Raw genomic sequence first — 27,013 nt, 5'->3', positions numbered from 1 at the left:
TACTTGTCTGTCTAAATAAAATGTAATATCTATGAGGTACAGGAAGTTGGTCTAACTTGCTCACTGTCGTATCCCAGTGACCTAGAGCAGTGCTTGAGACATAGCAGGAGTTTAATAAGTATTCACAGGATAAATTAAAGTCAGATGACTATGTTGTTACTTCTATATCCTGCACCTTCTCTCAGCAACCTGCATCCCATGAGAAATAAGCAGTTGGCCAAAGCTGTTGTTGTTTATTACATTTGCATGACTGTCATTATTAATGCTTCACACGTACATTAAGACAGTATGAGGTTTTCTGTGCAACTTATTTTTATTTGGGACAACTCTCCCAAGAACATTCTCCTATTTTATTCATGAAGCCCCCAGAAGTGGCATACAGCTGATCCAGTCCTTGGTCCTAGTTTGGTTACAGAAATAGTGATATTGGTCACAGCACTGGCACAAGCACTCTGTCCTCACTGGAAAACCAGCCTCCTGGAAAGGCTGGAAGTGACCACCCTGACTCCTCTGACTCCAGCTGACCGGGTCTTCTCCGATTCTAGACGTCAGTGCCTTGGCTGGGGGGAGGCTTCCCTAACAGGACCCCAGTCTCTCCAGGGGCTTATTGGTGCATAATGGGATCCTTGTTTCCGACCTCTGTCTCTGGATTCCAGGCTTCTCTGAAAACCCTGAAGGGGGCTCCATGACCAGGCACAACCACGTCGGCAGTGCCCAGAACCCTCTTCCGGCTCCGCTCCTGAGCCACCGTGTCTTCACTGAGGGCCTGCCACGAGTCCTCGTCCCCTTCGCGTTCAAACACATCGCCCGCCACCACTACGGTGCCCATGGCCGTGCCCGCCACCACCAAGCTCACGTCCCGCTGGCCCCCATGGCCAGGCGTGGCCCACACCTCGAGTCCCGGCCCCAGCCGCAGGGGCCGCTCCTCACCCAGCCCGTGGGGTAGGTAGCGGCCCCCGGGAAGGCAGAAGTCGTGCGAGACTAACAGAGCCGCTCCTGGAAACAGCCCCAGATTGCCGATATGATCCGAATGTCCATGGGTCCCCACCACCAGAGTCACGTCAGCGGGGGCCACGCCCTGCCCCGCCAGGGCTACCAGGAGCACCTCCCGAGCCCAGGGGCCTCCGGTGTCCACGAGGATGGGGCCACAAGCTGCTTCTTCCAGGGCGGTCTTCGCCTCGCCGCCCTCGGGCAGGGGTGCTCGGTGGCTGGAGGCCTGGCCCCAGGCCCGGGGCAGGATAAGCGTTACAGAGCCGTCCGCACGCACGGCGTCGCCGACCCCCTCGGACTCCGCGTAGCCCTGCAGTAGAACTACCACGGAGTAGGGGTCGCCAGGCACCCTAAGAGGGGGTTCCCCGCGCAGCGCCTCGGTCCGCACTCGACTGCTCATGCCGGAGCAAGTGGGGCTGTGGGTTACTATCCCGTACCTTCGGGTTCCCACACGCGCCCTGCCTCTACTAAGTGACACCTCCAAGTCTCAGTTCTTTGCCACCCCTCGCACTCTTAAGGTGGTATCGCCCTTAACCCCCTTCTGAAGATGGTATCGCCCAATCGTTACTTCCACTTGAAGCCGTGCGTCCTTCAGTGTCTTCGGTACCCGCTTTGCTCCTCTCGCGTGGTAGGTCCACACTCATCACCCCCCCACCCCCAGAGATGTCCTTTTTAGTTTCCTCACTATAATCTAAGCCGCCCTCTACCTCGGACCGAGATTTACACCTCTTAAGCCTTGCGTCATTCTGAGGAAAAAGCAGAAATCGGAAAAACGCGAGGGATTTTTGTCCTTTGCGAGCTCCCATAAACACAAATATGGCGGCCGAGGCAGCGCCGCCCACGCAATTTTAATCCTGGCGCGTTCTCCGGAATGCGCGGACAGGGTCTGCACAGATCCTAGCCTAAATACTGCCCTCATCCCAGGAATCCCTGCCAGCCTCTGGGGCTGCAACATACGAAGCACCATTAGTTTCTAACAGGACGGCGGCCAACAGCTCTATTCTCTGGGCGGGGCGCTGCCACATCAGCCAGCTACAATGTGTGCACAGCAGTTGCTGAAAACTTTGGTCGCAGCTGATACTTTTTTTCTCAAAGTTACTAATAATATAGAAAATTTGGCACCTGTGAATTATGTGGTGGGCCGTCGATGAAATTAATATGAAGTAGACCAAGTCTCTACCCCAGCTAACTTATCAACATCACCCCATCCCCATCCAGTGTCCCCTCGGTCAGTTTGTTGGCATGTAGCTTTCTGGATGCAAGCAGTGTATATAAGTCGTAGAGAATGCCCTTCTGGCTTCTTCCGAGTGAGGGTCTAGAAAAGGCAAAGTGCCCTTCCCAAGGCCCACAACTCCTATGCCATTGCTGAGCTCTGGGTCGGATTGGGAGTAGAGATATTTAAAGAGGAAAGCCTTCAATACCGGCTCCATACACACCTTCAATTAAGGAGCTAGATGGCCCATCTAGCTCATCTGTTGGGGGAGGGCCTCTACCTACTGCTCACACCTTCCTCCCCATAGCTATGCTGTACCATCAGGGTCCTGCCTGAAATCACATGGGAGAAAACAACTGCAAGCTCTGGGGGTGGGGCACACCACACCACACCACACACACACACACACACACACACACCCCTCCCCCTCAAAAGCTGTGGGGCTGGGAGAGCTCAGACTTCAGAGTATTATTCTCTGTGACCCCTGCCCTTCCCCCGGGGGGCTCAAAACCAAGGGTCTCAGACTTAAGAGCGTTATTCTCCGTGACCCCTGCCCTTCCCCGGGGGCTCAAAACCAAGGGTCAAAGATCCTCCAGATCATGCTTGGGGTGGCCTGGTGTGTTAATCATTTCTTCTTCCTTTTCCTTCTCCTCCCCTTCTGTCTTCTCTTGCCCATCTGTGATCTTTCCAGTCCAAGTTTCCTGTAGACACGCTAGGTTGGGTGATAGAAAACCAGTTAGATATTGGTCCTGGGGGTAGGGAATGTTGTGGCCTGGCAGGAAAGGGGCCAGCCCACACACTTACCAGTTTCAGCAGCTGAGAGCACATGACCTTCACAGAGAAAATGCTGTAGGGGCTGCTCCTGATGGTGGAAGTACCAGTCTCCCACGACTTCTTCAAACTCCTCCAGCATTTTCTCACACTGGTCAAGTGGAAGGGTCAGAAGAGTATCTGCTCTGCTAGGCTTTGGAAACCTTCCTCTTTGCTCTTTACTCCCTGCCTCCCCACCCCATCTTGGAGAGGCAGGTAGCCAGGAGGTTAAACTTGGCTTACTAGATGTGTGATCCTCATTCATTCAACAAACGTTTACTAGCATCTACTCTGCTGAGTAGGTTATTAAACTCTGAGTCTCAGCTCCTTGCCTGTAAGATGGGAAATGGTAATCAGGTCGTGAGGATAAAGTGAGGCAGCAGCCGAAATGTATGTGGCCCCAAATTTGCATATAGTAGGTACTCAGTAAGTGGCAATGCATATTATTAGACTCCATTATTGCTTCTTGATATGCTCCTGGGTACATATCAATCAATGACAGTTCTCACTCTGTCCCTTTCTCCCTGCACAGAGGTAGACCTCCCTAGGATCTAGTTCCCCTGGGCTGTATCCTATCCTACCTGTTTCTTGAGGAATGTGACCTCCACACTGGGCTCGTCCCACAGCTCCAGAGGGATCCCCAGATCCACCTTCACCCCCTTCTGCACCAGGCTTTTCAGCGTTGCCATGGTCTGACTCTGCCCCTGAGAGATCGGGATTTGAGATCAGCCCAGCCCACTACCCCACTTCTTCCTTCCCCTTTCCACCATATCAGCTTTGTCAACCACTGGAGTCTGAGGGGTGAGTTCCATGAGGGTGAGATGAGGAAGCCTAAAGATGAGCAAGGGACACTCAAGGACTGGAGAAGGTGGGCCCCAGAGGATATATGTCTGAGAAGTGAGATCCTGCCCTGGGGAAGAGTCTGACCTTGGCGTATCTCAGTGAGCCCTTGCGCTCAGCATGAACACTGTAATCCAGGACCTGCTCACATAAATTCTCCAAGGCCTCTTCTAGCCTTGTCTCTCTGCGGGAAGAGGGGAAACAAAGACTCCCAATATACTGTATGAGCTCCCAGGGCTCCTTTGGGGGGTTGAAAGGTGGAAGAGCACCAAGAAGGACTCACGAAACGCTGTAAGGGATGTGTCTCTTCCTCTTGCCGGTGTCCAACACCTGCCCCAGCTCCAGCACCTCTCGAGATCGGCCAGTGCGACTCAGCTTTCCCTGTAGTTCCAGGCTCAGCAGTTTACACACTAGATATCCAAAGGGACGTGAGAGATAAACAAACATGCCAGTAACTCATTCTGCAGATGAGCAAAGGCAGCAGAGCAGGATGGTTATAAGTGGAGACTCTGGAGCCAGCCTGGTTTACAGTCCTGACTCAGCCACTTAGTAGCTGTGTAGCAAACCTACTGTGTCTTGGTTTCTTCATCTCTAAAATGGAAATAGTACCTCCTCATAGAGGTGTGGTGAGGATTAAACAAATCAATCCATGTAAAGCCCTTAGATTAGTGCCTGCACATAGTGAGCACCGTGTAAGTCTTTTTTGTTCTGCATTTATTTATTGAGCTCCTTCTGGATGCACAATAGCAATAGAGAGCAATAACACACACCATCCCTATCCATGAAACATTGCCAGTATAGTTGGGGACAGAAAAAAAGATGACAGTATGGTGTGATGGATCCTACACTAGAGATTAAAATCAAGACACTTAATCTCATTAGGAAATGCAAAATTCATTCACAGTGGTTTTGTATTGACTTCCTGCTAGCCTCGGAATTTCCTTAAGGGTGAGCACTGCATCTGTTCCACCACTGTCTTTCCAGCACCTAGCACCTTATGGGTCCCAAGAAAGGGAGTGGAGTGGCCTGTACAGAAGTGCCAAGTGAACTAAACATAGGGGCAAATAAAAAAAGTGCCTAAAACTTGCCAGGCACTACGCTAAGACCTGGGAGACACAAGTACTCTCTCTCCAAGGGCTTACAATACAGTGGGAGGTGGCAGATAGGAAAAGAAGACTTCCAAAGGAGGTGACATTTAAACTGGATCTTGAAGAACTACATACAGAAGGGAGAGGGTTATTCCAGGCAATGGGATAAACAGGTGTGAAAGGATAAAGAAGGCTCACTGACTGCTGAGAAGTTCAGTGTGGCTTAATCATGGGCACTTTGGGGATGGGAGTTGGGTTATGGAAATGTAAGATGGGGGGGGGGGGTCATAAAGCAAAAAGACATGCTCTGACCTAAAAACAATGTTGGCTGTATTCTGATCACGGCAGGAGGCCTGCACAGGTGTTAAAGCAAGGACTGATAAGATAGGGTCTGTGTTTAGAAAAACTGACAGAGTAGGGGCACAAGTGAAAGGAGAGTCGAGATTAGGACCAAGTCTTGAGAAACAGTGATATTGAAATGCAGGTTAAGAGAAAAATTCAGGGAAGAAATTAAAGACAGGAAAGGGACAAACTAGGGAACCAGAGCACTCAATGGCCCAGCTCTTTAAGTGCCCTCTCCCAGCTGGGCTACGCATGTAATGCAGCCACAAAGTATGCTGCTCGCTGTAAAATCCATACAGTACACACCCTTTGCAAAGCCTCACATGTATGGGGAACCTCTCCCAGTTGTGTAGCCTCCTCTCATTTATGAGCTTCAAGGGCCGATTTTCTCATCCCCAAACCCCCTTAGGAGAGCGCGGGGCCTGTAATTTGGGAGTGTCTCTGCCGAGGTGGAGCAGATGTCCACAAGGTGAGACTCACACCCCACTCCTACACGATCTCCAGATTTAGGTATAGTGGCACGGGGAAAACACACACACACTGAAGATGCTAAGTAGAGTGGGTGGTCCTGCGCATAATCCCTGAATTAAAATTCCCACAAACCATTAGGGAAATAGCTGGCTCTCTGTGGATGTCTCACGGGAACTGTAGTGCCATAGTTTCGGAGAAGCGCTAAAGGTTCCCTCCCTTGATCCCATTCGATTTCCGCCGAACTCCACCAGAACCTCCCTCAGGTGTTCAAGAAGGTTGAGTGACCCACCCATCACGGCCCATTTGGTCCGGCCCAAACAAAGGAAGTGGAGCAGAGGGATGCTAAAGGAGCTACTCCCTTCAGATACCTTCGCATTTGCTGGGCAAGCGTTCTGTGTCATCGTCCTCCTCCTTCGGCATCCCAGCCCAAGCTGGGATGTACGCAGTCAAAATGAAAAGCAACATTCCCAACCGCACAGGACCCATGACAAAGTGCTGTCCACAACCAACGTTTGCCTTCAAACCAACTTCTGGAAGACAGCGGGCCCTTTTAATTCCGAGGGGTTTGGCGGCAACTTTAATCTAGCCTAGCACAGGAGACGCATGCGCAGTGCCGACCCAAAAGGGGGTGGGGTCACCTGCTCTCCGGCCTTCCCCGCCTAGGTTTTGTGGCGCCTCTTGAAGGTCCTGGCCGCTGGGTAGTGAAGGACTAAACAGAAGTAATTACAACAGAAGTGTTTGCTCCTTATATGTAGATATCGAAACAGCGTTTGTATATCACTTCAGGTCGTGAGTCTAGAGGATTTATTCTGGCTCAGAGAAGTGGTAGGGACTTGCTCCCTGTCTGCCAGGACCTGCTTCTGGGAAGGGGCGGGGCCAACATGGCGCCGAGCGCCGGGTGAGCGGCGCTTTGGCGGCGGTGAGAGTTTTTTTCCCTGCACGGGGCGTTCGGCTGGCGGGGGAGGGTCGAGTGGTACCCTGGACTAGACCCCTTGACGGGCTTGTGTGGGGACCCGGAGGAGGACGGTTGGTTGTGTGTTCGTACTCGTGGAGACTGTTTGCATTGAAGGGATGTTGGGGGATGAGGTGGGCTCTCTGCTCCTTTCGCGCTGGACCCATTGCCTGGGGACCTTCGACCCGTTTCCCTGCTGGGGAAACTACACACATCTAACTCAAGTTAATCCTCCTCTGTGAAGCTTTTCTGCCAGCTCCACTGACCTGAGGGGCTGTCGAGTGTTTTGAGCTTTTTCTGGCAGAGGGTACCGCAGAGTATTGAAGGGTTAGTAGGAGTTCTCCAGGACACTGGGATACGACCGCTTCTTGTATACCCGGCTCCAGGCACAGAGAATGTGTTGAATAAATGTATTCCCGGCAAATAAGACTTAGAAAAGTGGGGGAGGAGAGCCGGATGGTTTGAGAAGAACCAAATTCTCTTTTGCCTCCATCTTACGCCTTCAGCACGTCCTCACCCGCTGTCACCTACACCCTGCAGTCAGTCCTAAACACTTTTGACATCAGTCTTCCTAATACCAGCTTCAAACGAGCCACTTTCCTGTTGGCCGCAGAGTAGCTTGCAAGCTTGGGCCTGTACTTGTTCATCTTGATAATTATTGGTACCAGCTATGTATTGAGCACCTACATCTCCAAGCCTCACAGTTCATTCATTTATTCAACAAATATGTATTGAGTACCTGCAGTGTCAAGGTAACAGCCTGCCCTCTTGGAACACATCAGTGAACATCATAGACAAAGACCTCTGTCTGCACAGTGCAGGAGGGAGAGGTGTAGTGATGATAAACGATAAGAAGTTATACTACATACATACATATATATGTGTGTGTCTGTGTCAAATGTCATGGGGGAGGTGAGTAGGGGTGAAGTGTGGTGTTACATAGGGTAGTGGAAATAGGCAGCAGAGCTGACATCTGGGAAAGAGCATTCCAGGCGGCAGGAATAGCAAAGGCCTTAAAGCAAGAGCATGCCTGTCAGGTTTGAACAGCAAGGAGGACAATGGGGCTGTATCAAATGAAGGAAGGAAAGGAGGTCAAGACGTAATGCAGAGAGGGTCTTGTAGACCATAATAAGAATTTTGGCTTTTACTCAATGGCAAATGGGGAGCCATTATAGGGTTTGAGCTGAGAAATGACCCAATCTGATTTATAATTTGACAGAATCACTGTGGCTGCTGTGTTGGGAGGAGATGTAAAGAGCAGCAGTGAAAGCTGGAAGAGCTTATCAGGAGTCTGTTGAAGTTATCCAGGTGGTAGATGATGGGGACCTGTAGCGGGAATGGAGGGATCAGTTTGAATCACCTAGTGGATTTGATGTGAAGGCTCACATAAAGAATGAGCTCCTGATGGATGGTGTCACTACAAAGACAAGGAAAGTGGAGGCTGGAGCAGGTGGGGAAGGGGAGATCAGTAGTTCAGTTTCAGCGGAAATTTTAGGTAAACAGTTTGAAATACAAGTCTGGAGCTAGAAAGAACACTCTGGGCTAGGGACATATATTTGGCCATCATCAGCCTATAAGTGATTTTGAAAACAGTGAGGTTGAGATCACCAAGTGAGTAAGTGTAGCTAAAGAAGACGACTAAGGACTGAGCCCAGGACATTCCAACATTAAGCAGGTGAGGAGGAGGAACCAGTAAAAGAAAATAAAGAGGTAATGGCCAGTGAAGTAGGAGGAAAACCAGAAGTTGTTGCCACAGTGGAGTAGTTTTCAGAAGGTAGTAGTCAGTTATGCTATGTGCTGCTTTGAGGTTAAAGATGAGGACAGAGTGGACCTTGGATTTGGCAATAAGCAATCATCCGTGATTTGGATGAGAGGTTTCAGAGATCTAGGGGTCAAAAGCCTGATTGGAGTAGGTTTAAGAGACAGAAGACTAGAATGAAAGTTAAGACAACTTTTTCAGGGAGTTTATTGCAAGGCGGAGTAAAAAAATGGGGTATATCATATAAAGTGAAGTAAAAATATCTATAATTTGGTAAAATACACGATATAAAACTCACCATCTTAACCTTTTTTTTTTTTTAATCCTCACTCAAGGACATTTTTCCATTTTTGTTCAGATAAAGTGGGAGGGGGAGAGAGAAAAACATTGACATGAAAAGGACACGAGTGGCTGCGTCCCACATGACCCCAACCAGGGCCGGGGACTAATTGCAACCAAGGTACGTCCCCTTGACTGGAATTGAACCCACGACTCATTGGTCTATGGGCCGACGCTCTAACCACTGAGCAAAACCGACCAGGGCCATCTTAACCATTTTTAAATGTAGTTTAGTGGCATTAGATACATTCACATTGTTGTGTGATTTTCATCACCATCCATCTCTAGAATTCTTCATGTTATAAAACTGAAATTCTGTCCCTATTAAACAGAATTTCACTTCCCATCTCCCCTCCTGCAGTTCCTGGCAACTACCATTCTACTTCCTGACTCTGATTTGATTGCTCTAAGACCTTCACGCAAGTGGAATCATACTATATTTGTCCTTTTGTGACTGGCTTATTTCACTCAGCATAGTGTCCTTAGGGTTCATCCATGTTGTAGTATGTATCAGAATTTCCTTTTTAAGGCTGTATAGTATTCCATTGGGCACATAAATCACTTTTTTTTTTTAAATAGGAGAGATAACTGCATTTTGTAGGCTGGTGGAAATTATCTGGTAGGTTGAGAAATTGATGCAGGGAGATGGGAGAAATGCTGGAACAATGCTGGAGGTAGTCACAGGCATGAAGAGTTTCTTTATAGTAACAGGTGAAAAGGCAGAGTATATGGACACTGGTAATACTAGGTGGGTGGACATGTGGTGAGAGTCTGGAGGTCCCTTCTGATGGCCAAAACTGAGGAAGGAGAAAAGGTGTCATGTAGGACAGAGGGAGACTGAGTGCATTGAGGTATAGTATGCTTGCCTGTTAGTAGGCATTTAAGGTTTATGGCCATGAATTTAAAGTAGGAATTAGTCATGATGGTTGTGTGTTTTTCACATCAAATTGAATTATACAAGTATATAGGCTTGGTGGGAGAGTTGTATTGAACCAATACTGTATTTGTGTCAAAAATGAAGAACGATGCCAAAAGGGACGAGAGATGAAGGTATGCGCAAAACAACCTTAAGGAAAAGTGTCTTCCATATTTTATGGAGAAGAAACCCAAACCAGGGACAGTTTAAATAACCTGCCCAAGTAACGACAGCCAGGTAGTGCTAGGGCTGGGATTTTAATTGAGACCCAAGATCATTCTACTATACCTCACTTGAACAGTGCCTAGCATTGAATCAGAGTTCAATAAATTATGTTGAATTGGATCAGATTATTACCTCCTGTAACACCCAGTGCTGACTCATGTGGGGATGAACAGAAGACACCCACAGGTTCTTCCCTCCTCACATCCTTATTATCCTCCATTTGTTGTGGCCTCTCCTGAGCAGACAGCCCCTCTTCTTTGGATCTCATGTTTCTTTTTATCTCTTTTGTCCACCCTATCCCCCTGCCAGGGTCTCCATCTCTCCATCCTGGGGCATCATCCTTTTGGGGGAGGGAGGAGGGGCTCCAGAATGGCTGAGGAAAAGAAGCTGAAGCTCAGCAATACTGTGTTGCCCTCGGAGTCAATGAAGGTGGTGGCTGAGTCGATGGGTATCGCCCAGATTCAGGAGGAAACCTGCCAGCTGCTGACAGATGAAGTCAGCTACCGCATCAAGGAGATTGCACAGGTAATCTGGGCCCTCTACCCAGTCCTGCATTGTATTGAGGATGCTGCACAGGCCCCCCTCTTCCTCATGATCTCAGGCTGACATTCGTTCTCCCATCCCCAGGATGCCTTAAAGTTCATGCACATGGGGAAGCGGCAGAAGCTCACCACCAGTGACATTGACTACGCGTTGAAGCTAAAGAATGTTGAGGTAATTGAGACACACCGGACTGAGACGGGCTGGGGTTGGGGAGGGGAGGGTGGTGAGAGCAGTCCTTCCAGATATTGCATTTGCTTTCAGCAACGCCTTCACGGGCTCCCTTCTCATCCCAGTGTTTGTCTGTCTCTCTTTCTCCTGATAACAGCCATTGTATGGCTTCCATGCTCAAGAGTTCATTCCTTTCCGGTTCGCCTCCGGTGGGGGCCGCGAACTTTACTTCTATGAAGAGAAGGAGGTTGACCTGAGTGACATCATCAATACCCCTTTGCCCCGGGTGCCCCTGGACGTCTGCCTCAAAGGTTGGAGGAAAGAAGAGCAGGGTGGTGGGGGAAGAGGGGAAGGAGCAGCAATGCTTATAGGTTTGAGGAAGCTCACAAGGATGAAACTCTCAGTGTGAGATCCCTGGTGAGTTGCAGGAAGTGGGAACAGGAATGAAAACACACATTCCTTAGTGTAGAGGGACTCCCTAGTATCCATGTCCAGCAGTTCAACTTGACACCTTCCTTCCTCACAGCTCATTGGTTGAGCATTGAAGGTTGCCAGCCAGCTATCCCAGAGAATCCACCCCCAGGTAACCTTGATGCTGAGAGCCCACCCTCCACTCTCCCCACCTTCTTCCTTTACATCTATTGCTCTCATTACTCTTGTTGTGACTGACTGCTTTCCTACCAGCTCCCAAAGAGCAGCAGAAGGCTGAGGCCACAGAACCCCTTAAGTCAGCAAAGCCAGGCCAGGAAGAAGATGGACCCTTGAAAGGCAAAGGTCAGGGGGCCACTCCAGCTGATGGCAAAGGTCAGTACGGCTAGGACTCTTCTGGCTCTTGTTCCAAAGCCAGATGGTCATTTGTGAAGTGGGTGAGGTCAGCCAGAGAGCCCCAGAAGGGATCAAGTATCCTCAAGGGAAAGCCAGGTCTCCCTGGGTAGGGGAGTGGAGGGTCATGGTTTGTCTGGTACCAAGGCCTCTTCTGGAGCTTTCTTTTTAAAACACATTTTCCCAATTCACACAGGGAAAGAGAAGAAGGCACCACCCCTGCTGGAGGGGGGCCCTTTGCGACTAAAGCCTCGAAGTATCCATGAGTTGTCTGTGGAGCAGCAGCTGTACTACAAGGAGATCACCGAAGCCTGTGTGGGGTCATGTGAAGCCAAGAGAGCGGTTAGGCCCCACTATCCTGCCTTTACCTCAAGATTCCTTCTCTTGGAGGCCCCATAAATTCCTCCCATGGTATCTGCCCCCCACCTCACTCGCTCTCCTCCTCCCACAGGAAGCCCTTCAGAGCATCGCAACAGACCCAGGACTCTATCAGATGCTGCCACGGTTCAGCACCTTCATCTCAGAGGGGGTGAGAGGATTCAGGAAGGCCAGGCCCTAGGATGAGGTTCCAGGGGGTGAGTTTAGCAGGGGATGCTCATCTAAAGGTCTCTCTGCCCTGTCATTTCTCCCTCTTGTAGGTCCGTGTGAACGTGGTGCAGAACAACCTGGCCCTGCTTATCTATTTGATGCGGATGGTGAAGGCACTGATGGATAACCCTACACTGTATCTAGAGAAATACGTGAGTGGTCCTGCCCACCCACCTCTCTCTCATCCCAGGGTTTGGAGTCCTATTACCAACAAGAAGCCATTTATCATAATTAGCTGACTTACCACTTCTCCCTTAGGTGCATGAATTAATTCCAGCTGTGATGACCTGCATTGTGAGCAGACAGTTGTGTCTGCGGCCAGATGTGGACAATCACTGGGCACTCCGGGACTTTGCTGCCCGCCTGGTGGCCCAGATCTGCAAGCATTTCAGTACAACCACTAACAACATCCAGTCCCGGATCACCAAGACCTTCACTAGGGTGAGCCAGAACAAGGAGCATAAGCCCTTTCACATCTCCATCTCAGGGTCATCACCAGGACAGTGAGAGCTTTACCCAAACCAATGGTGGGTCAGTTGTGGCTGGGGGAAATGACACTAAAAATAAGGGGCAGAGTGGAGGGGGAAGAGGTAGTGACACTGAAAACAAGGGGCAGAGGGCAGAGGACTGGGACTTGAGCCATATGCATCTGTAATGTCTTAACGATCTACAAGGAAAGTGTGTTTATGAGACTTGCGCCCTTACTAATTAGCCTTTCAGGCTCATTTATCTGGATTAATTTTCCATCCCCTTACAGAGCTGGGTGGACGAGAAGACTCCGTGGACCACACGTTATGGCTCTATCGCAGGCCTGGCTGAGCTGGGACATGATGTCAGACCCCAAGGGGAAGCACTGGGGGAGGGAGGCATCATGAGGTCATAGTGGGCAACAGACCCCCAACCTGGAAGACTCTGTGGTGACCCCAAGGCCCTGGCTTCTTCCCTTCCTTTTTAACAGGTGATTAAGACTCTGATTCTGCCACGGCTGCAGCAAGAGGGGGAGCGAATCCGCAGTGTCCTGGATGGACCTGTGCTGAGCAACATTGACCGAACCGGAGCTGACCACGTGCAGAGCCTCCTCCTGGTGACCGGAGCCCCCTGCCCTCCCCGTTTCTTCCCACTAACCACCCCCCGCCCCACACACACACAAGTACAATGTTTAGCAAGCATGTGGCGTCTTTTATTTACTTATACCATCTTTGCCTCATACATTCAGAGCACAACTTGAGAGTCCAATACTGTTTTGCAGATGGAAAAGATTGAGGCACAAAGGAATTATATAAAAAATAAGAGGTGGTCTTAACTCTCAGCCTGTGACTTCTAGACTACACTGCCCCCGATGCTCTGCATCACTATGGCCCATTCTGTGTAAGGCAAATGTCCTATGGACCAAAACTACCTCTCAGATATTACCAGGGTATTTAGCATGTTCTCTGTTCACACCAGTTGGTGCCTATGTTTTCTTATGACGAGAAACCACAGCATTTCTTACACGCACTGCTATGCCAGCAGTTCGGCCTCCAACAAGAACATATGAAACAATCGATATATCCTTTTTCACACCTTCACCACACTTCTGAGAGTCCCAGCCCTCATTCTACCTTTTTTTTGTGTGTCTTCTCTCTGCAGAAGCACTGTGCCCCTGTACTGGCAAAGCTGCGCCCACCACCTGACAATCAGGATGCCTATCGGGCAGAATTTGGGTCCCTTGGACCCCTCCTCTGCTCCCATGTAGTTAAGGCCCGGGCCCAAGCTGCTCTGCAGGCACAGCAGGTCAACAGGACCACTCTGACCATCACTCAGGTAATTGACCGTGCAGGGGGGAGGAAGGATGACAGAATAGAGAAGAGGAATAAGTATGAAATGAAGAAAAATGAGGGTGGGGAGGACAACACCTTGGTTTACATAAGGTGCAGAATCAGGCATACCCATGCTGAGGCACGAATTTTACAAAACCCAGGGTCTTCTGAGTCAAAGGCTTGGAGGCAGCTAGGCCCCCAACCTCTGTGAGACCAACTGAGGAGTAAGAAGAGTCCTTCTTTTTTCGATGTTGACATTTTCTTTTTGCCTCTTCTTCCTATAGCCCCGGCCCACACTGACACTTTCGCAGGCCCCTCAGCCTGGCCCTCGGACCCCTGGCTTGCTGAAGGTCCCTGGCTCCATCGCACTGCCCGTCCAGACACTGGTGTCTGCACGAGCTGCTGCTCCACCTCAGCCTTCCCCTCCTCCAACCAAGTTTATTGTAATGTCATCGTCCTCTAGCGCCTCATCCACTCAACAGGTATGTGGAGCCCTATGAGACCAGAGATGGTGGGGAGCATGTCACAGTGCTATACCAAGGGGCCTAAGGTTACCTCAGAACACTCAGAGGGGCCCCAAAGTAGAGCCCAGTCACCTCTGGGCCCAAACACAGAAGATAGAAGGAGCACTTCCCAGGGGCCCAGAAGGCCATAGCTTCTCCTCCTGAGCAAAATCAGAGGATGAATTACTTGGCTGGAGCAAGTGAGGTATTACCCCAGGCCCAGGGAGTGGGGAGGACGAAAGGCAATAGACACTGACTTTCTTTTCTTCCCCCAGGTCCTGTCCCTCAGCACCTCAGCCCCTGGCTCAGGTTCCACCACCACCTCTCCTGTCACTACCACAGTCCCTAGCGTGCAGCCCATTGTCAAGCTGGTCTCCACTGCCACAGCTGCACCGCCCAGCACTGCCCCCTCTGGCCCTGGCAGTGTCCAGAAGTACATAGTGGTCTCTCTTCCCCCAACAGGGGATGGCAAAGGAGGCCCCACCTCCCATCCTTCCCCAGTCCCTCCCCAATCCTCAGCCCCCTCCCCACTTGGGGGCAGTGCCCTCTGTGGGGGAAAACAGGAAACTGGAGATAGCCCCCCTCCAGCTCCAGGGACTCCAAAGGCTAATGGCTCTCAGCCCCCTGGATCAGGCTCCCCTCAGCCTGCACCTTGATGCTATCACATATCTGCCAACCTATTCTCGCCCAGATTCTCTCTCTGCATACACACGCGCGTGCGCACACACACGTGCATTCACTGGATAAAGTAGTTATCTGCTTCCCTCACCTTAACTTCCTTTTTAAATATTGTACAGGCAGCTCCTCATAATAAAAGTTTGACTTGTAAGTTCTGATTCACCTTAGTCCTTCCTGTGTCCGATACCATGGGAGGATCTAACCTATTGAGCCCTCATGGTCTCTAGGACTTAGGACTCTTCAAGCCAGTTCCATAGTCACAGGCGGCCCGTGTCCTTTTTGGGGAGCCTCAGATCCGAATAACATAAGCATCACTGTGGCTGAGGTGTCGCACCCACTTGTGGGGGTTGGTGTTGCTGCAATGTCTGAATGCCAGCCTGAGGAAGCGAACCTGGAGGCCAGAGCACGTGTGCCGAGGAAGTTCAAAGGAGAGGCTCGCAGGACCCAGCCCCAGAGGAGGTGCTGTGGTGGAGTGCCCTTGACCAGGAGGCCCAGGCAGACCTGGGACTTCCATCTGTGAGGGATAGAGGCAGAGGGAGGGATGTTGAAGGCACAGAGGAAGTGGGCAGGGAAGCCAAAGGGCCAGAAAGGTGACCGTATTGTTGGGAATGATGCAGCAACTATATTAAGAGGGATGAGTTGGGGCTGAAAATGGAGGTAGGAAAAGAGGGCCTCAGAGAAATCAGCAGCTGATACCTGGAAAAGGCCTGAGAGCTGAGAGCCTCCTTGTACCCGAGGCAGGTCCCAGCGAAGGGCTCCATCTCCCAGCTCTGCCTTCTGTTCTGGACTACTTAGCTCCTGAGACAGGCTGTTGGAAAGGTGCTAGGCTTAGCCCCTGACTGCCTCAGGGGCAGGCCAGTTCCACCCTCACAGTATACACTCTCCTCCCCAATGCCATTCTGTTGTCCAGGGAAGCTAGTAAAAGCACCCAAGACCCCACGATGCATACACACTAACCTGACCACCCCTCGAGGCAGAGGAAGGTGCAGCCTGATGTTGAGAGCCTGGCTGAAAACACGGAAGGAACAGTCAGCCCCAGAAAGTTAGTGACTTATCTCAACTTTATTGTCACAACTGGAATTCAGCACAAGTGCCACCCCATTCCCAAACTCTTGAGCCTCTAACTAAACTGATTCCACAGCTGGTGGCTATATCTGCAGGCCACAGCAACAGGTGTCTGGGCCGTCTCCTACCCCTCCCATAGCTGAACTAATCTTGGCTACCCCCACTCATACCTCTTTGGGGGCAGGTCACACCGTAACTTCAGATAAACCAGGAGCCTGGGTAAGAGGGTATAATACTGTTACTCTGGCCACATCCTACTGGCATCTCACCACCCCCCACTGAAGGTCCCCATACATGTGCTGAAAGAAGGAGAGAGAAGGGCTGAAATACACTCAACTCCACTAGTCACAAGTGCTCATGGGGCTGACTGAGTCCACTTGGGAGGAGGGTGTCTTTTTCTAATTTGTACCCTATACCACTAACCACCATCCCTCCACAATAAATCTTGGAAACATATATCTATTAGCTTTGGTTCCAGACAAATTCTAGAACAGGGGAAATGTTCTCACCTGCCTGAGCCTCGGTCCCACTGCACAGAGGGAAAGAGCCGGAAGGGGAGCGGGGAGGGGAGGTCATCTGAGAGTTGGTACCGCATCACAGTCAACTGAGATAGAGGAACTGAGGTCAGTTTGGTCTCCTCACACCTGAACTGCCTCCCTTCCCTTGGGTACCTGGCCTATTCTAAGCCAGCCCATGCTGACCTCGCCCTGAGGTGGCTGCAAGCGGAGTATTCGATGAGACTCAAACTCATCCAGGTGCACCGAGCTGTGAAATGAGACCTCATCCACCCGAATTCCCGGCCCATAACCTAGAAAGAACGAAAGACTCCTCTGCTAACCCATATTTTTGGGAGAGAAGAGCAGGGGTGGGGTGGGGATCCATCTTTAACTTCTTTCTCTCTTTGAAACTTCTGGCAGTGACCTAAACGAAAGAAGAAAGACCCACTTTCTCCTCACCTCTGAGTTCTGACTTCCCCACACAAAATTCTTCTGTCAAGCCGATGCGCATCTCTGTCAGAGAAGAGGACATCAGAAGAGGTCACCAAATACCATCATATACACCACCAGGGAGCCTGTTCAAAACCCAACCCTGAGCCCAAGCTGCAGACTTCTCACCAGAGCCACTGGGAAGAAAGCTCTTGAGTCGGATCTCTCCCTGCACATCCACCTTCAGCAGCGAGCCCTGAGAGTGGCAGGGAGGTTAATGCCCAGAGATGACACCTCCCCAACATGTTTCCCAGATACTGTCTGTCCTCAGCTCCAGGCCTGGGGGCCCAAACTTACATTAGATGCTATCAGTACAGACAGTCTCTCGACCACATCCAAAAACACTTCATTCTTTTGGCTCTGAGGAAGAGAGAGCATTTGGGTGATTGGAAGCTGAATGACCTGTATTCTAAAGTGGACAGAGCAGTGAAGGCTAGGGCCTGGGTGGGGACACCAGGTAAGGGAAGGGATTGGATTATCCAGATCTAGGAGAGGTGGAAAGATATGCAGAGATCTTGCACTCTAGAATACCTTTAAAAAAAATCAGAGGGTCTAAACCTGTGTAGCCTTCCCTCACCTGGTCAGAGCGGCTAGACAAGACTGGGCGGCTGGCTGCACTGCTGGGGGCCACTTTGCTCTGTTGTGTCTCTGCGCCAAACTGGAAAGCACCCAAAGCAATCAGTCCTCAAGGTCTGACACTCCCTGCCAACCGTTCTCCCTCCTGGTCCTCTTTCCCTCCACTGACCAAGCCAACGCTGCTAAGATCAAAGAGGCTGAAGGGCTTGCTGACCACAGCCTCAGTCTGGATGAAGTTCCTCAGCATCTCTGTGGATGTGGTCTGTACATAGCCATAATCCTAAGGACAAAGGAAGAATCTCTGGGTGGCCAGTGGAGACAAGAGATAAAAAGGAGTAAACTTATCCTCACAATTAAGGAATAGATCTTCAGGGGACAGGGACAATAAGGGATATCCTTGGACCTTACCAATACTTCATCCAGGAGTTCATAGACAAGAGCCACATTACGGGAGATGGTCCCCTCACCCAAGGAGCCACAGTAATCGCCCAGGAGAGTGGCTAACCTGAGGAAAAAGAATGGAGTGTGTGTCTCTTCCCCCTCTCAGACCCCAACACCCAGCTGCCCAGCCCTGCCTTCCTCACCGAGAGAGTAGCTCTAGGAGGCTGAAGGGAGAAATGTTTTCTGAAGTCGTGGCCACCAAATAGAGACCACTGTGTCTGATGTGAACAAAATGACGGCCATCATGGTGCTAAAGCAAAAGCGGGGGGAAGAGGGGAAAACGCGTCAGGAAGAGTTGTGCGTAACGGATGACGAGACCTGGGCTGCTATCCTGATTCCCCTACTTCCCAGCAGTGCGACTTGGGGCGAACTAGAAACCTCCCTAGGGCCCAGTTTCCCAAGTGTAAGTGGAGTTCATGACAGTTCCTACCCCTGAGGTGCTACGGACTGAGACGTGTGAGGAGCTGTGCCTGCTATATTATTAGCGCTCAATAAACTTCCCTCCATATTATTTGGAGAAATGCATGCCTCTCCCCACCCGACCCATTCCCACGCAGAAGCTCTCAAGGACGCAGCCCGGAGTGGGAGGAGGCGCCACCACTACCCGAGCCTGCCTGGAATACCACTCCCCGACCCCACGTGGTTACCATGACAACCGGGGACTCTTCTCCGGGCAGTCCCGTCAGCTTCCGGTAGAAGAGCTCAGCCACATCCCGGCCGCCACTGTCCCCGCGGACTGACGGGTTGAAGGACAGCTAAGGAGCCAACGATACAGGCTGGCTCTGGGACACTACTCCCACCCAGCCCCTCCCCGCTGGACCCGTGGGTCAAGGATACAGTCCTTGTAGATGAGTGGGTCCCCCTTGGAGGAAAGAATGAAGAACTGGGAAATCATGGCCGTTCTGCGTACACAAGACGAAAGTAAAGCCTGCCCCGCCTGGCAGCCCCGGAACAAAAGGACGTGTGTGGGCTGGCCCTTTAAGAGCGACTCGCTTCTGACGCGGGAAATCCGGCGCCTGCCCCGCCTCGCCCAACCTGTCCCTCTCGACCCCCGCGCAGCATCCCCGTCACTCAGCCCAGGCTCGCCCGGTGATTGGCTGAGGCTGGAGCCCGCGGCGAGAGGGAAGGACAGAGGGCTTCCTCTCGGATTGGTCCGCAAGCAGCGGCGCCGGTCACGTGTTGGGCGGCGTTTCGCGCCAATTTCGGTTGGTCAGCCGCAGTCCGCCGCGGGAACGATCGCTGCTACCGGAGAGACAGAACCTTGAGCGCGCCAACTGCTGCCGCACAGCACTCAGCAGCGATGGCACTTAAGGACTACGCGCTGGAGAAAGGTGAGGGTCTGCAAGCCTGGAAGGGGCGTTCGGCGCGGGAACCTTCCCGGCCAACACATGTTCTTATGAGCTGGGGTCCTTGCGCGCCGCTTGGCGCGCGATGCCAGAGCCCAGGTCCAGAGGCAGTGCAGCTGAGGCACACGGTGCCTGAGAGGCGCGCGGAGACCTGAGGTCGGAGAAGAGCTGGTGATCGTGTCCGGGAAAAGAGTGAGGATGGTTGTGAGGATGGTTGTGGGGAAGGCGGATGGCCTCGCTGGGGGCTCGAGTGGGGAGGGTCGCGCTTAGCAGAGACTGAGACGTCAGGAGACCCTTACTGGGTGTAGAGTCGAGCACCCCAAGTCCCGCTACCTTCCGCGCTCTTAGGCACTCCAAGTGGCCGCGTCCTCCCGAGACATCGAAGCCCCGGGGGCGGGCTGGCCCGGACCGCTGTGCTCGGTGATTGGCCGTTTTAGGCCAACCTACAAGCGGAAGTGAAGACGGGCGGAAGTTGCGCGACGCTTCTGGTGGGAGTGTCGTGTGTAAACAGTGTCCTTCCGCGCGGTAGCCCCGGAGAGAGGTCCCGAGAGTGGGGGCGTGCCTGGAATTAGGAGTTTTAATGCGAGGCCTAGAGGAGGTAGCGGGGGACGAAGGGGAGACGAAGGAGAGGCCCTAGACCAGCCGGCCAATCGTTGGACCGGCTCCTGCTCTGGGCGGAGGAATCCCGGGCTGTGAGGCGGCAGCATCTGGGCCCATGTGCTTCTTTGTTTACTAAGAGCGGAAGCAGTGGCGGGAGAGGGGGTGGGGGTGGGGGTGGAGGATGGGAATAGTGGCATAGATTTAGAGGTCCGAAAGAAAACGGGGGATCATAAGTATAGAAGGAAAGCTGAGAACCTCGAGACTTGAGTTTGCTGTTGGGAGTGGGAGGCCTTTGGGAAAGAGCACTGAGATGTCTAATGAAGGCAGACACTGGAATTCCCCTAGGGCGAGGGTGTTGGGTGTTACTTGCAACTGCCAGGTTCCCCTAATTCTTCTATAGGTAAAAATAGACTTGTGAGAAGGAGTTCTGCCTAGTTTGGGGAAGATTATGTAGGATGATTTAAATGTCTACATGACTAATTAGTCATGTAAATGAAAGTATGTTTCTTGTATTTCTATTAGGGTTTTTGCAGTAAGGTATCTGAAAGAAAGGAAAGTTGCTCCTCATGGTTTTACATTTATCTTATAGAAAAGGTGAAGAAATTCCTACAAGAATTTTACCAGGATGATGAGTTTGGCAAGAAGCAGTTCAAATATGGGAACCAGTTGGTAAGTCCAAGATTAGAGGGGAGTGGGGCGATTGCTTAAGGAGCTGTAAGAGGTGGCGTGGCTTATTTCCGCAAGTACATTTGTCTGTAAGTGACACATGTTGAGTGCAGTACTTGGTAAGTGACTGTAATAATACATTTATGATAATTCAGATGTTTTTAGGAATCAAAGGCTGTCTTTTAGGAGCTAAGAAGTGAGTATTGCTGTCTCACAGTGCTCCTTCTTTCCTGTGGAGGCCTGGAATCTGTGTCCTGAGCTCACAGTAATGGTTCCCTGCATGTATACGGTGGTGAGTGAGCACAGTAAACTTGGCTTTGAGGTATTCTTGACTCTTCCCACCCCAGGTTCAACTGGCACATCGGGAACAAGTGGCAATGTACATAGACCTAGATGATGTGGCAGAGGAGGACCCTGAGTTGGTGGATTCAATTTGTGAGAACACTAAGCGCTATGCAAGACTCTTTGCTGAGTCTGTGCAAGAGCTGCTGCCTCAGTACAAGGAGAGGGAGGTGAGTGTTTCCAAGAAAATGCAGGGCAAGAAACTAAGATTTCTGTTAGGAACTTTCTCAGGTATTAATGTTTTCTAAACTGGCAGAAAGGAGGACAGTAATTTCTGCTTGATGTCTTTTATGTCCTATCCTGCCACTCATTTTTCTCACCTCCCTCCCTCTGCCTATAGGTGGGAAATAAAGATGTTCTGGATGTTTACATTGAGCACCGGCTGATGATGGAGCAGCGGAGCCGGGACCCTGGGGCAGCCCGAAGCCCACAGAACCAGTACCCTCCCGAACTCATGCGTAGATTGTGAGTGGTCTCGGTGGGGAAAGGTGTGGGACTTTGTTCTCCAGAACCTTACTAATGACTGTTTTCTCCCTTAGTGAGCTGTACTTTCAAGGCCCAAGTAGTAATAAGCCTCGTGTGATCCGGGAAGTACGGGCTGACTCCGTGGGGAAATTGGTAACTGTGCGTGGAATCGTCACTCGTGTCTCTGAAGTTAAACCCAGAATGGTGGTGGCCACTTATACTTGTGACCAATGTGGGGCAGAAACCTACCAGCCGGTATGTATGAAATAAGGAACAGGAACACACTTAGCTTTGCTAGTGGTTTTTGTAAGAATTTTGTCTGTTGGTGTTTTCTCTGTGTCTTGTAAAACACACCTGTGTGTTCGCCTTTCATTCTTTCTCTGGTGTGTAGTGGTCTTTTCATCTATTTGTGTTCTTTGTGCCTGTTGATATTTGCTGGAATGATTCAAGATGTTCTTGACAGTTTGATGAAACGTGATTTAAAGTGACTGACTGTAAGTGGCTCATTTTCTTCTGACTTCCTTTGGTGCTTTCTTACATTCTAGATCCAGTCTCCCACTTTCATGCCTCTGATCATGTGCCCAAGCCAAGAGTGCCAGACCAATCGCTCAGGGGGGCGGCTGTATCTACAGACACGTGGCTCCAAATTCATCAAGTTCCAGGAGATGAAGATGCAAGAACATGTGAGTTTGGGGTATGTTGCCCAGCAAAGGTACAGCTTGGGAATCAATATGAATGCTGTAGTCACTCACAGAGTGGAGAAAAGAAAGAATAAAAGAAGAGGTGAGGTAGAGAAGTCACCTAGAACAGGAGGCAGGTTCAAGTGAAACTTTTTGATTGAGGTGGAAAGAGGTAAAGGGGATCTGTTTCCATATTCCTATTGGCTTGTCTGATGCTGGGTGGGCCAAGAAGTAGAAGAGTGGGATGCCTAGGCAGGAACTTAGATCCTTGGGGGCCTTATGTTTCGTTTTCCTTGTGTGTACACCCTTAACCCCCATAGAGTGACCAAGTGCCCGTGGGAAATATCCCTCGTAGCATCACGGTGTTGGTAGAAGGAGAGAACACACGGATTGCCCAGCCTGGAGACCATGTCAGTGTCACTGGTATTTTCCTGCCAATCTTGCGCTCTGAGTTCCGACAGGTAATACAGGTAAGAGAGGGAGTTTGAAATGAGGAAACGTTCCTTTTTCCCTGTTGCTCACTCACTCTCACCACACACACCCACAGAGAAAACTATTAACAGCAAAGCAAAATAGAACAAAGGGTTTTGTAGGGTACTCCTGAAGGAATTGTGTGGATGGGCAAGTTACAGGGACTTCATTCACATCCTGGCCTTTTCCTGTTCAAGGGTTTACTCTCAGAAACTTACCTGGAAGCCCATCGGATTGTGAAGATGAGTAAGAGTGAGGATGATGAGTCTGGGACTGGAGAGCTGAGCAGGGAGGAACTGAGGCAAATTGCAGGTGAGGGGCGAGGAGGAAACCCAGGAATGTGTCTTCCTAGCACTTTCCCCCCCCTAATCTTTGCTTTCTCTCAGAGGAGGATTTCTATGAAAAGCTGGCAGCCTCCATTGCTCCAGAGATATATGGCCATGAAGATGTGAAGAAGGCATTGCTGCTGCTCCTGGTGGGAGGTGTGGACCAGTCTCCTCGGGGCATGAAAATCAGGGGTAAGAGGAAGAGGGAGAGATTCGGGGTAAGGGATGGCATTTGGAAGAAAGAATGGTGAGAACTAGTGTCCTATAGATCATAAAAAGAGTTGGCATCTTGGCTTCATGGGCACAGGAAGAAATCAGAAGAAACAATTCTGGGGACGGGGGTTGGGGCAAACTTCAAAAGTATTTTTTTCTATTGTTGGGCAGCTTGCATTGAAAGAATAGTCACAGGGGCTTCCCTCACTTCTTCCAGGCAACATCAACATCTGTCTGATGGGGGATCCTGGTGTCGCTAAATCTCAGCTCCTTTCTTACATTGATCGCCTGGCCCCCCGCAGTGAGTAATCAGACTCTTGAGAGAAGTAAATGTAGAAAACAGGAATGGGATCGCCATGTTTATTCTCTTCCTTGGGGATTTGGAAGGTGGGAGAGGGTTGGTGAAGGGAGATATTGCCAGCACCAGTACCCCATAGGTCTTTACTCTGGAAGGCATAGGTAAGTAGAGTAAATCAGTGGGTTCACCTCACTATCCCTATTACCTGTGTATTTTCCCCTATTGTTTTTTTCCTTGTTCCTTTCCCTCTTCCTAAACATGCCTGCTTGTTTCTTGTTTTCTTGACCCTGCCATTCAGGCCAGTACACAACAGGTCGAGGCTCCTCTGGAGTGGGGCTTACAGCAGCTGTGCTGAGAGACTCTGTGACTGGAGAACTGACCTTAGAGGGTGGGGCCCTCGTGCTTGCTGACCAGGGTGTGTGCTGCATTGATGAGTTTGACAAGATGGCTGAGTCCGACCGCACAGCCATCCACGAGGTCATGGAGCAGCAGACCATCTCCATTGCAAAGGCAGGCATTCTAACCACACTCAATGCTCGCTGCTCCATCCTGGCTGCCGCCAACCCTGCCTATGGGCGCTACAACCCTCGCCGCAGCCTGGAACAGAACATACAGCTTCCTGCTGCACTCCTATCTCGGTTTGATCTCCTCTGGCTGATCCAGGACCGCCCTGACAGAGACAATGACCTACGGTGAATGAAACTCAACACTCAAGGAGGCATTTCTTAGGGAGGAAAGGGGGAGGAATTGGAAAGCCCTCAGAATCTCTGGTCATGAAAACTGTTCCACAGTTCTTAGGGAAATGGAGGGTCTAGGCTGAAATGCTGATGAGATCTTAGGAATGTTTATCCTTTTCACACTGTGAGATGGAACTGAGTAAGGAAGACAGTTGGGGCATGGGGTGTGTAGCACCAAAAAGAATGTTCTTCCTTGCCTCCACTATTCCCAGGTTGGCCCAGCATATCACCTATGTGCATCAGCACAGCCGGCAGCCTCCTGCTCAGTTTGAACCTTTGGACATGAAGCTTATGAGGTAGGAGAGCTCAGTGAGAAAGACAGGAATACTTCATTAGTCACCTTGTGTGTCTCCTGAAAAGTTTTCAGTCTTAGGATGTTTGTTTCATTACCACTCTGCCCCTTTCTATGTTCTGGGTCTGAGAACATTGAGTCTAGGTCTCCCCAGCCTGGCCACACAAGAATGTCCATCAGAACCAATTTTTCACACCACTGGCCTGTTGGGTGAGGCAGGTTCAGATTTTCAGCATAGCTGGGTCCTGTTCCAAGGATACTTGATGCCACTATCTTCTCCACAGATCTGTGCAAGGGCTCCTAGTGTTCTTCAAGTTTTTCTTTCCTGTTACCTGTTCTCTTCAAGTAAACAGTTGTCTTAAAGCAAACAAAATATATTTGTTCCCTTCAGCCATATCATGTTGTGGAGAGGACTTGATCATCTCTGCTGACAGATGGATTTATCATACACATAGGCCATTTTCTTTAAAAGTTGGAAATAACTTGAAAAGCACTGAGAAATCCATCAGTGATATTCAGGCCACACAGATAGTCATCCAGTATTTCTTTTTTTTCTACTTAAAAATCCTTCCCAACCCCGAGAGTTTTCTTAAATGGGAAAACTGCACAGAAAAAACATACTCTCCCCCCAATTCCCTTTTCTCCTTTCCCACAAACCTGTCTCACAGACGATACATAGCTATGTGCCGGGAGAAGCAGCCCACAGTGCCAGAATCCCTGGCAGACTATATCACAGCAGCATACGTGGAGATGAGGCGAGAGGCTTGGGCTAGTAAGGATGCCACATATACTTCTGCCAGGACTCTGCTGGCTATTCTGCGACTGTCCACTGCTCTGGTGAGTGCCCACTTCCTATCCTGCTGGGAGGGTTGTCTGTTTTGACTCTTCCTGGTCAGCCTGTGGTAACATTGTCCTTTCTCATTGCCTCCTCCTTTCCACTCAGGCCCTGCCGGGGCTAAAGTGCTGACAGTGCAGATAGTGGTCCTCTCCGTGCTACCGCACTGTGGGTACTTGCTGCTCCAGCAGGGCACACACAGCATCCATGGAGGAAAAGGCCTCTGCTCAAACTTCACTGTGGGGATGGGTGGGGTGAATTTCACTATGTCCTAGATCCTGTGCTAGAAATCTTCATTTCTGTCCTCACATCTTGGACCTTAGTCCTGGGGGCTCCAAAGTGCTGTTCGTGCAGGTAGTGTGATTACCTGACCTACTGCTGAGCTAGCACTTCCCGAGCCCCAGGGACACCTCTCTGCCAATCACCTGAGCTGAGCTCCCCAAGCTCCATCTGTCATGGTGGGGAGCCCACTGGAAGTCAGAAGGGTCTAGTCTCCCTCGCAGGACAGCTGAACACCGGGACTGGCCAGTGTTGAGAGGCGGAGACTTGGGCAATTGCTGGACGCTGCCCTGGGCATTGCACTTGTCTCGGTCTGACAGTGCCGGCCCCACACTGCGGATGTTTGTGGGGGAGGACAGGGGGCCTTCACTCCTTTTGCAAGCAGGCAACATAGAAGCAGGTTCCTTGACTATTCCATTCCCCTCCTCCTGTTCCCATCTGTCCCTACCTTTCCCTTAGGCACGTCTGCGAATGGTGGATACAGTGGAAAAGGAAGACGTAAATGAAGCCATAAGGCTAATGGAGATGTCCAAGGACTCACTTCTGAGTGACAAAGGACAAACAGCTAGGTGAGTAGTTTAATGGAGGAGGAAGTCAGGAGTCACCTTGACTTTCTTGAGCAGACCACATCTGGCTTCTGTGGTGACACGTGTGATGGTGGCCTCAGAAGTCTAACATCACTGTTCTCTGACACATTGAGTGTTCTTGTTTATACCCTGACCTTACACACCCACACTTTTTTCCTTTCAGGACCCAAAGACCAGCAGATGTTATATTTGCCACTGTCCGTGAGTTGGTCTCAGAGGGCCGAAGTGTTCGGTTTTCTGAGGCGGAGCAGCGCTGCATATCTCGTGGTTTCACACCTGCCCAATTCCAGGCAGCTCTAGATGAGTACGAGGAGTTAAATGTCTGGCAGGTCAATACTGCCCGGACCCGGATCACTTTTGTCTGATTCCAACCCGCTTGAGACACTGGGGTCTACTCTACATACCATGCTTAAACTCCCCTCCCCCTTCCTTTAAAGGTCTTACAGTGCCCTTGAGGGGAGTGGATCCCTTCTTTTTCCTGACCTGCACTTGTTTTATTCATTCCTTTTGCTAATAAAGTGTTTGTAGGTTGTTGCCTTCTGTTATGAGGTTATTATGTGCTCTAGATTCATATCTTGTTCCCTTTATACTTATCTTTTTTCCTGCACTCAAATGCACTGAGTCAAGTACATGCCAGGCACCAATACAGACATGGGGGTGAAGTGAAGGATGAGAATCCCACTATACAGAGACTATTTTCCCTGGATCTCTCCTCCTTTGGACTCAAATGTATATTGGGCCTATTGCTGTGTACCACTCAGG

The 27,013-nt window shown here is 50.6% G+C and overlaps 5 protein-coding genes across 8 annotated transcripts; 2 read left to right on the top strand and 3 right to left on the bottom strand.

Moving 5' to 3' along the window:
• Window positions 1-306: 306 nt before the first annotated feature.
• MBLAC1 (metallo-beta-lactamase domain containing 1) lies at window positions 307-1,445 on the bottom strand. Its single transcript, XM_036280564.1, has one exon. It carries the CDS (start codon window positions 1,388-1,390, stop codon window positions 605-607), a length of 786 nt encoding a protein of 261 aa, XP_036136457.1. The 5' UTR covers window positions 1,391-1,445; the 3' UTR covers window positions 307-604.
• A 1,311-nt stretch (window positions 1,446-2,756) lies between these two features.
• CNPY4 (canopy FGF signaling regulator 4) lies at window positions 2,757-6,353 on the bottom strand. Of its 2 annotated transcripts, XM_036280565.1 has the most exons (6): window positions 6,123-6,353; window positions 4,137-4,263; window positions 3,941-4,037; window positions 3,595-3,717; window positions 3,008-3,125; window positions 2,757-2,915 (listed from the first exon to the last, which is right to left on the bottom strand). In XM_036280565.1, the coding sequence occupies exons 1-6, from the start codon at window positions 6,238-6,240 to the stop codon at window positions 2,785-2,787; spliced, it is 714 nt and encodes a 237-aa protein (XP_036136458.1). In that variant the 5' UTR covers window positions 6,241-6,353; the 3' UTR covers window positions 2,757-2,784. The 2 variants fall into 2 exon arrangements, with proteins under 2 accessions (XP_036136458.1, XP_036136459.1); XM_036280566.1 differs by lacking the exon at window positions 3,595-3,717.
• A 281-nt stretch (window positions 6,354-6,634) lies between these two features.
• Window positions 6,635-15,024, top strand: TAF6 (TATA-box binding protein associated factor 6). The gene is made up of 15 exons (XM_036279816.1): window positions 6,635-6,673; window positions 10,255-10,470; window positions 10,573-10,659; window positions 10,814-10,967; window positions 11,183-11,239; window positions 11,341-11,460; window positions 11,675-11,820; window positions 11,930-12,007; window positions 12,117-12,218; window positions 12,325-12,507; window positions 12,824-12,898; window positions 13,025-13,150; window positions 13,696-13,869; window positions 14,150-14,347; window positions 14,644-15,024. Exons 2-15 carry the CDS (start codon window positions 10,315-10,317, stop codon window positions 15,022-15,024), a joined length of 2,037 nt encoding a protein of 678 aa, XP_036135709.1. The 5' UTR covers window positions 6,635-6,673; window positions 10,255-10,314.
• AP4M1 (adaptor related protein complex 4 subunit mu 1) lies at window positions 14,250-19,050 on the bottom strand. Its single transcript, XM_036279818.1, has 15 exons — window positions 18,952-19,050; window positions 18,762-18,850; window positions 18,258-18,364; window positions 18,082-18,178; window positions 17,843-17,953; window positions 17,675-17,755; window positions 17,395-17,457; window positions 17,227-17,293; window positions 17,068-17,121; window positions 16,813-16,919; window positions 16,621-16,715; window positions 16,282-16,326; window positions 16,004-16,054; window positions 15,743-15,854; window positions 14,250-15,560 (listed from the first exon to the last, which is right to left on the bottom strand). Exons 1-15 carry the CDS (start codon window positions 19,007-19,009, stop codon window positions 15,336-15,338), a joined length of 1,362 nt encoding a protein of 453 aa, XP_036135711.1. The 5' UTR covers window positions 19,010-19,050; the 3' UTR covers window positions 14,250-15,335.
• A 257-nt stretch (window positions 19,051-19,307) lies between these two features.
• Window positions 19,308-26,787, top strand: MCM7 (minichromosome maintenance complex component 7). 3 transcript variants are annotated; one of them, XM_036279005.1, is made up of 15 exons: window positions 19,308-19,445; window positions 20,650-20,729; window positions 21,074-21,238; window positions 21,409-21,533; window positions 21,608-21,788; window positions 22,079-22,216; window positions 22,534-22,683; window positions 22,882-22,996; window positions 23,071-23,202; window positions 23,441-23,524; window positions 23,820-24,213; window positions 24,471-24,554; window positions 25,219-25,387; window positions 26,124-26,233; window positions 26,415-26,787. In XM_036279005.1, exons 1-15 carry the CDS (start codon window positions 19,415-19,417, stop codon window positions 26,614-26,616), a joined length of 2,160 nt encoding a protein of 719 aa, XP_036134898.1. In that variant the 5' UTR covers window positions 19,308-19,414; the 3' UTR covers window positions 26,617-26,787. The 3 variants fall into 3 exon arrangements, with proteins under 3 accessions (XP_036134898.1, XP_036134899.1, XP_036134900.1); XM_036279006.1 differs by lacking the exon at window positions 19,308-19,445 and adding an exon at window positions 19,911-20,058; XM_036279007.1 differs by lacking the exon at window positions 19,308-19,445 and adding an exon at window positions 19,983-20,001.
• Window positions 26,788-27,013: the final 226 nt, after the last annotated feature.

The sequence above is a fragment of the Molossus molossus genome, unplaced genomic scaffold (genome assembly GCF_014108415.1).
Source record: "Molossus molossus isolate mMolMol1 unplaced genomic scaffold, mMolMol1.p scaffold_m16_p_3, whole genome shotgun sequence".
Classification (NCBI taxonomy): Eukaryota; Metazoa; Chordata; class Mammalia; order Chiroptera; family Molossidae; genus Molossus; species Molossus molossus.
This window is presented reverse-complemented; position numbering and strand designations above follow the sequence as displayed.

Excerpts from the sequence above, each read along its gene's own strand:
- TAF6 (XM_036279816.1), top strand. The coding sequence starts at position 10,315 with ATGGCTGAGGAAAAGAAGCTGAAGCTCAGCAATACTGTGTTGCCCTCG. Across the intron at positions 12,508-12,823 it reads TCACCAAGACCTTCACTAGG|AGCTGGGTGGACGAGAAGAC; the intron begins GTGAGCCAGAAC and ends ATCCCCTTACAG. Across the intron at positions 13,870-14,149 it reads CCACTCTGACCATCACTCAG|CCCCGGCCCACACTGACACT; the intron begins GTAATTGACCGT and ends TTCTTCCTATAG.
- MCM7 (XM_036279005.1), top strand. The coding sequence starts at position 19,415 with ATGGCACTTAAGGACTACGCGCTGGAGAAAG. Across the intron at positions 21,534-21,607 it reads CCCGAACTCATGCGTAGATT|TGAGCTGTACTTTCAAGGCC; the intron begins GTGAGTGGTCTC and ends TTTCTCCCTTAG. Across the intron at positions 25,388-26,123 it reads TGCGACTGTCCACTGCTCTG|GCACGTCTGCGAATGGTGGA; the intron begins GTGAGTGCCCAC and ends CCTTTCCCTTAG.
- AP4M1 (XM_036279818.1), bottom strand. The coding sequence starts at position 19,009 with ATGATTTCCCAGTTCTTCATTCTTTCCTCCAAGGGGGACCCACTCATC. Across the intron at positions 17,756-17,842 it reads ATCTTAGCAGCGTTGGCTTG|TTTGGCGCAGAGACACAACA; the intron begins GTCAGTGGAGGG and ends GGTGCTTTCCAG. Across the intron at positions 15,855-16,003 it reads CTGCCTCGAGGGGTGGTCAG|CCTGTCTCAGGAGCTAAGTA; the intron begins GTTAGTGTGTAT and ends CCTTTCCAACAG.
- CNPY4 (XM_036280565.1), bottom strand. The coding sequence starts at position 6,240 with ATGGGTCCTGTGCGGTTGGGAATGTTGCTTTTCATTTTGACTGCGTAC. Across the intron at positions 3,126-3,594 it reads TCACATTCCTCAAGAAACAG|TGTGAGAAAATGCTGGAGGA; the intron begins GTAGGATAGGAT and ends CCACTTGACCAG. Across the intron at positions 2,916-3,007 it reads GCTCTCAGCTGCTGAAACTG|CGTGTCTACAGGAAACTTGG; the intron begins GTAAGTGTGTGG and ends CACCCAACCTAG.
- MBLAC1 (XM_036280564.1), bottom strand. The coding sequence starts at position 1,390 with ATGAGCAGTCGAGTGCGGACCGAGGCGCTGCGCGGGGAACCCCCTCTT.